General features: G+C 34.5%; 1 protein-coding gene across 3 annotated transcripts; it reads left to right on the top strand.

The window, feature by feature from the left end:
• On the top strand, positions 1–6,324 carry LOC109799613 (Autophagy-related protein 13). Of its 3 annotated transcripts, XM_083069221.1 has the most exons (5): positions 1–173; positions 292–358; positions 466–1,912; positions 1,996–2,177; positions 5,565–6,324. In XM_083069221.1, exons 3-5 carry the CDS (start codon positions 581–583, stop codon positions 5,914–5,916), a joined length of 1,866 nt encoding a protein of 621 aa, XP_082925347.1. In that variant the 5' UTR covers positions 1–173; positions 292–358; positions 466–580; the 3' UTR covers positions 5,917–6,324. The 3 variants fall into 3 exon arrangements, with proteins under 3 accessions (XP_082925347.1, XP_020215793.2, XP_082925346.1); XM_020360204.3 differs by lacking the exon at positions 292–358; XM_083069220.1 differs by lacking the exon at positions 1–173 and having other exon boundaries at positions 180–358.
• The last annotated feature ends 1,542 nt before the right edge of the window (positions 6,325–7,866 follow it).

The raw sequence follows: 7,866 nt of genomic DNA, 5'->3' as shown, positions 1-7,866 counted from the left end.
TCTATGCTATGCAACAGGGTTTAGCCAACAACGGCCTCTGCGAAGGGTGGACCCACTTTTCTATTCCTAAACCAGTCTTACTTTTCTTTATTTCTCTCAACACTCTTCAGAAAGATAAGAACTCGTCAATCCTTTCAACCACTCGCCAATCTTTTCTCACATGTACACCACAGGTAAACAAACAAATCTCTCTTCTTTGTCAAACTCTTCAAAGATACAATTGCCTTCCTTGTCTTAAAAAATAAAACTCACCTTTCTTATTAAATTCTATAACGTTGTCTAAATAACAAGAAACAGTGCTGCTGCTTTTCTACAAGACAGTTTTTTTAGTGAAGAATGGAACACCCTTGATGTTGTGGTAATCACGGTGTTTTTTTTTTTTTTTTAAGAAACTAGTAAGAGTCATAGAGTTGATGCTTCAGTTGCATTTGAATTTTGAAGTTATCGTGTGTGATGTTGATGTAGTGAAACGCACTTCAATTGGGGGTGTAGCTAAGCGGTAAAAATTGGACCTTTCGATTTTGTTGGGAGGGTTTGTTACTTTGTTTGCTGCTGAGGGTTGTGTTGACTACTAAAAGTAATGGCATCGTCACATGGTCATGCACACTCGGACGCTGCAAAGATGGAACAAATAATCACCGAGTTCTTCGCCAAGAGCCTTCACATAATACTTGAATCAAGGTCTCTGTATGCGTCCTCGCGCAATTCCTATGGTGATCAAGTTGTTTCGTCGCCGTGTTCATCGTCTTCATCTTCATCAAGTGTGAGGCCGAGGGATAAGTGGTTCAATTTGGCGCTCCGGGAGTGCCCCGCGGCGATGGAGAACATTGACCTCTGGCGCCAGAACAATCTTGAGTGCATAGTGATTGATGTGGTTTTGGTGCAGAGGCCTCTGGATTGGGACCCTGTGGCTGTGAGTTTTTCCCCGAAAAGGGTTGTTCCTAGGAGTTCCTCACTGAAAGAAAGATGCCCTTTTGGCTGGAACAATAATGATCAGGAGGAATTGGGGGTTGTGGAGAGGTGGGTTGTGCAGTATGAGAGTAGGAGGACAAGGGATTCTAATTCTGGCTCTAGGAGGTCAAGCAATGTTTCTTTGCATAGCTTGTATAAGAAATCAACTTTACTTTTGAGGTCTTTGTATGCCACTGTCAGGCTTTTACCTGCCTATAAAATTTTCAGAGAGCTTAATTCATCAGGACAGATTAGGGACTTTACCCTTGCTCACCGCGTGTCTTCCTTTTTCGAGCCCTTCACCCGTAAAAAAGAGGCTGAAATGATGAAATTCGGATTCACCCCTGTGGATACTTCTTCTGGTAAGTTGTGTCTTAGTGTGATGTATTGCCCCTCAACCTCTGATGTGAGCTCAGAACCTTCGACTCCCATGTCCCCACAAGTTATATCTGACTATGTTGGGAGTCCACTTGCTGATCCCTTGAGGAGGTTTCCTTCTCTTCCTGTGGCAGGGTTGCCATTGCACGCCTCTCCATCGTCCTTGCCATCATCTAGGCCGCGAAGTTTGAGTTTTGATCATTATAGAGCCTCGCCTCCATCTTATTTTCCTTCGCCTACTCATTCAGAATCACTCTCATCAGTGTATAATGCTGGTTTGCGGCGTTTCCCCCCTGCAAGTTTGCCTCCTCCTCCAACTGAGATGCCTTTGATCCAGAAGAAGAATACAAATTTTGATGATTATTATCCCTCTCCATCACCTTCAACTTATAGTTCCGGGTGCAAGCCACTTTTACGATCTGAAAGTGCTCCAGTCAGCATACCTACTGCTAAAGTTGCTAATTCCCCTGGATACTCCAATAGATATAATTTGCCTCCATCACCTCCCCTAAGAGCTTCAAGGGGCACCGCTAAGATTGATACAAGTACAACCACATTGCAAACAGGTGCAACAGCTGAGAAGGTATACTGTGTGCTAACCACAATAAACAATTTCCATAGTTCAAAATATATTTGATTTGTTAAGGCTGCTTCTGCTTTCTGCAGTTGTTTTCTCTTGGAAAAGAAGAGTCCCGAAAATATTCTGGAGTCAAGATATCAGCTAACAGCTCACCACAGATTTCAATTTCCAGAAGCTCCAGTAGGTCTTATCAGGATGATTTTGATGATGCTGATTTTACTTGTCCGTTTGATGTGGATGATGATGATATGACGGATCCAGGAAGCAGGTACTTCCAACTGAAATTCACTTGCATTTATGCTTGCTTATATGCTAAACTTTTACATAAGAATAGTAATTATAGTATATTAACTAGATATGCTAATAACAGAATAGGCCTTGTTGAAGAGAGAACAACAGTCTTTATGAATATGACTAGTTGATCCTACAACATATCATGGTGGGTCCTTGCATGCATGTTAAAATGCGTCTTTCCCTTCCCATCTTCAACAATCTTTTGTTATTTTGGTCGGGAAAAGTCTAGAGACTTGGGGGTTCTGGGTGGATCAGTTCCAATTTATAGTTATATTGTTTATATGTAACAATTTATTCAGGAATGGAAAACTTGACTAACAGGTTAAAAAATAAAAGCAAAATAAAATATAAGCTCTATTATTTTAATTTCATCATCTATCTCTTCAGCACAGTTTTTGACATGTATGATGTATCAAAATAGTTTTTATTGCTTGTCCTCTTTTTCCAATTTAAGATTAACATCTAGACATTAATTGGTAAACTCACCTACTTTTTATATGCATAAATATTTGACTTCACCTATATTTTGGTGGAAGTTTGGCACTATTTTGGGTCTGTTCATTTGCTCCTTGAAATTGTAAATGTTTATGATGTGTGTCAGTGACTATAATATTGAAATGGTCTAGATTCACTATTATTTTCTTATTTTATTTTTTCACATCTTTGGAAGTGTATTTTATTGGTATTTAATGCTATATTTTCCAAAAATAAATGATTGGTGTGCAATATTTGGAGTTAATGAATCTGCTGGCGCTGCTTTGTTCTTCTTTAAAGGTGTCTTATACTATAGCTTTTAAACAATGAACAGTAATCTATTTACTTTTGCACCCACCCATCTTGTTCTCCCTTCTACAGTTCTATTGATTCTTTGGCTGACAAAAAATTGATCTAGTTTCAGCTAGTTATCACTATAAACCCAGTCGGATCCTTAGAGGGTTTAATAGACAAAATACCAGGATCATACGTATCCTTACTGTTATTTGATTGTAATAACCAATAAGAGATCCACATTCTTTATCAGTGGAGAGGGGTGTGTGATTTCCTTCAGGAACCTCAGTGCTGTCATACCATTGATACAAATACATGAACAATCTATTATATAAAATGATTTAAGATTTTTTATTTTATGAAGAATATGCCCCTATTCCAAGCATAACTCTTATAATGGTAGTATGCAAGGTTGTCAAACTCCTAGGTAAACTCATTAAACTTTTGTAGACTCGACTCGTACACTTGTATGAGTTTACTTATTATACAAATAACATTAAAACAACCTATTAATGATATATATGCATAACATAAATAGGATTGAACTACATAAATGGTATTTTTTATTTTTCTAGAAATAACAAAATTTAGACAGAAAAAGGGTTTATATATATATATATATATATATATTTACATTTGCTATTTTCACAGATATTTACAAAAGTGGCGTCTTATGTTCATTTTGATTTCTATTTTCAAAGACTTGTATTGGTAATAGTGAAAACAGTATTTTTGTTATAAAAATAGAAAACATTTTCTCAAGCTAACAAATCATAAGATACCAAAAAAACATACACACACCAGAGAATATGTAAAAACAAGAGTTCTGCTATATTGCCCTGTCTGTCTCTTTGCATAGTTGAAAAAGCCTCGAGAAAAACACAAAGAGAGGTCACAAACACTATATGGTCCATGACATGTTAAGAGGCAGAGAGACATCTTTGAAGATGGGACTATTCTTCCCTGTTATGGAGGCCGGGGTTTTGAGGATCATCCTCATGTCATCATTGGAAGTAGGATCAACGGTTTATCTGTCTATTGTCTATTGATATTGGACCATAAGTATGATACCTCTTACTGCAGGGTGGAAATTAGACCTTCATGAGAAAAGACCCTGGCTGATCACTGGTGAAATCTTCCATGGTCTCCTTTAGTAGTGTCTTAGCAGTTGGAAGATCTCCCATTGGTTGGGAAGGCCCATTGTGTATAAGTTTGTTGTGTTAGTGTTATCGGTGACTTTCTAATATTACTATAGAACTGGATGTTCCTTTAAAGGGAGTTAAGGATTGTAACCTTATTTAGAAGGATCACTTTCATCATTGTTCAGAATAGCTGCTACGGGCTAGTGGCTACCTATTGTTTAACATGTGTTTAGGTCTTTGGGAGATTTAGGCTGTGTTTGAATAGCTGTTAGCAACATTTCGATGCACTGAATCGAAGAAGTATGTATTTAGATGGATTGAAATAAACAGACATTGTTGCAAACGTAAATACAAACACACTCAACAATTTGGAACTTTCTTGCTCCTTTTTACCAGAAAGGATTTGCTTTAGCCTTTAGAAGATATAAACCCCTAAACCCTAAACAACCGTGGTTTGAGAGATGTTCGAAGGAAATTAGGGGATATTTTATATCAGAGTAGAAAAAGCATCCTAATTGCAGATCATATTGGTTTCATTTAATATTTATTGTAATATTAGTTTGTAGATATGGTATCGAGAGTTGCATGCATGAAAACAGTTTGCTAGATAAAATATGCTGCTGCTTTTTTTTGGAACATCCTGATTTGTTGTAATTTAGCTTCTCTTGTAAATGTATCAACTGTTCCTCTTATACTATTATTATATTTTGGCTTATTTGCACTTTTGGTATCCTGGATATTAAGATCATGCGATTTTGGTCTTTCAAGTTGTAATTGTATCAATTGAGTCCCTCCGATATCCTTTCATTTACAATCCAGTCCTTTGTCAAATATTTAATGACATCTGATGACATGACATTGACCGCTTACATTAATACGATGATCTTAAATCTTAAATCTTAAACTCTAAACCGTTATGCTGGCTGATTTGGCATGCTGACATGGAGATTGGATTGGACCATCTCAGCATGACATCATGCTAACATTAACACTCAGTGCCACATCGGTAGATTCCGTAAAAATATTTGATGGAGGGACTTGATTGTAGATGAAAGGATAACTGTGGGACCCAATTGGTGCAATTAGAATCTTGAGGATTAAAATTCCACAATTTTGATCCTTGGAGGACCAAAATGTAATTGAGTCTTATATTTTATTTAATTGAGTTTTGACTAGTAGATATATTCTTATTAATTTTAATTTTGAATAGCTGTTAACTTGTTATCTTTCAAGATAGGGTTCTACTTTCAGGTTTACCACTCAGTTCACAACTTCACATAGATACTTGTGCATTACAAATTCATTTATAATTTCTCTACATTGAGTCAAACTTAAGAAAACATATAATCTGGTTATTCTTTTCCCTTCCTTTATAAGCTATGGATTACATAAATTTTGCTTGACTGCGTTTTAGTTTAACAATTTTAACACGATTGCTTGCGCATAACCAGAGCTGAGTCTTTAGATCATGGTCATATGGCTGAGACGCTTGAAGCTGGAGGATTCTTTCCCACTAGAAAATCTCATGATGCTGCTGTTGGTGCACTTGTACATATGCTGAAGAAAGCGCCACCTCTCCGTCAAGATTACTCTGCCTCACAACACCTGTCACAAGGTACACACCCTGAAACCTGGAACAATAACATTCAAGGAACTAATCAGATCCTAGAGGCATCAAAGCCAGCGAGCATAATGTCTTCCGGGATGATAGCCACTAGGAAAACAACAGCTGATGCATTGGAAGAGTTCCATGGTTACAAAGAGATGAAAAACTTGTTGCTCATGCGAGGTAGTAAGCACTAGATATAGAATTTGTTTGGTTACAAACTTAGAAGCGTTTTCAAATACTTTTCTACTAAAAATAAAGAATTTTTTCTAGTAGAGAAACTCTCAAAAACACTTCAAGCTTGTATCCAACCAAACGCCTAGTAAATAACATATAGTATAGTAAACTTATGCATCGGCCATATGGCTTTTATGCTTGTGTTAAATCAGTAAGACACATGTACAGCTTTAAGCTTTTCCTCCCCTTGATAATCGGTTCAGTTTAATATGTTCTTAGTTTTGAAAATACGTGTAAATATGATGATTAAGTTTTGATCTATGATCATGTCTGAGCTGGCTGGCATGGTACAAGCCTTACATTGTGTATAATACTTGAAACTGTTAATCGACACGTATTGTATATAACAAGGCAGAAGCTTCATTTAATTTTCAGGTTGTAGATTCACTTCCTTTGATTATATTATTATGTACATATTAAAAGATCATAGTTTAGGTAAATCCCATGTACAACTTGATACAATAATGACCCTTATGACGTTTTTTCTTTAATATCTTTAGTAATAATACAGTAAACTCATTCAAATTCTTTTCAGACACGATAGACCAACATCATCTTCACGTGCTGTAGATTCAAAGTTCAATGCTGCACATTGGAAAGAAGCTTAAACTATTGATTCAATCGTTTTTTTTTTTCAATCTATTATTTAATTTCGTTTATTTGTGAACAAAGTCAATTTTTTTTTGAAAGGAACTCACTTATTAGATCATCAATTAACTGAAGCATCAAAAAAAGACTATCAGTTAACTAATTCCTTATTAATTTGGAATATTATCGGGTACACTTGAATTTCAATAGTTGAGTGTCGTGTTAGCAAACGACCGTCACAGATTAGTATATCAACATTTTTGTACAATGTTGGTTTGATTTAACCTTTTATAAGAGCTAAGACAAAAATTCACGTATTTTGTTAACGTGAATATATTTTTTTTGGTCTCATCTAAAGTGGTTAATTTGATAGATAATGAAATAAGACCTAAAAAAATTGCAAAAAAAAAGTGATATGTTCAAAGGTGGTCCTACCAAAAAAAGAATAAAAATTCAAATGGGGTTTTGCCACGTAAAGGTGCGCTGGAAAGCCAATCTCTATGCAATTTGTGAAACTAATTAGAAAAATGGTGATCAATTAAAAAGTAGTGAGAACCTCATATTGTGCTCCAATTTTGAAAATGTACAAATTAGAATAGACATGTTTAAAACTAACTCGGGAAAATGGCTAATGTATAATTAATATAAAAAAAAGGAGCTAATACTTGGTGCTATAAATATTTTAAAATTTCGTTCAAATATAAAATAAAAAAGTTTAAGAAAAATATATAATTATGAAATAAACTAATGTAATTTATTTAAGTAGAGTTAAAAAAAATATAAACTAAAGTAGGGAAATATTTAAAGCTATATATATATATATAATTATTTTAAATTGAAAAGGTAAAAGTTACATTTAACCTTTTTTTTATGATAACTATAATATTGATATAAAATATCCACAAAAGGTATAAACAGAAAATGATTAATATTTGTCAAAGATCGTAAGCGTACACAGGATGAGTATTCCTTTTTCCGCATAATCTATTCATTTTTCAAGGTAAGGATTTAAACCCCGGACAATTTTGTTAAGAGACATAAATCATTATTAGTTATATCAATTAATGCTCTAATAGAAAATTTTATTATAATTTTAAAAGGAACACATAATATTATAATAAGCCCTTTTTAAGAGTTAATAGACAATTTTTTTTTAATTTTTAAAAATATAATGACAATATTAATTAAGAAGATAGCAAATTATTTCTTAAGTCTAATTAATAGTCATATAAAATCTTATTATTTGAATTTTTTGTTTTCATATTATTGTTTAAAGGTATTCATAGATGTGATTAGATTGTTTTTGAGAGGAAAAGTCATCC

The sequence above is a fragment of the Cajanus cajan genome, chromosome 2, assembly GCF_000230855.2.
Source record: "Cajanus cajan strain Asha chromosome 2, NIPB_CcT2T_4, whole genome shotgun sequence".
In the NCBI taxonomy this organism is placed as follows: domain Eukaryota; kingdom Viridiplantae; phylum Streptophyta; class Magnoliopsida; order Fabales; family Fabaceae; genus Cajanus; species Cajanus cajan.
The sequence above is the reverse complement of the archived record's forward strand: the minus strand, read 5'-3'. Positions and strand labels throughout refer to the sequence as shown.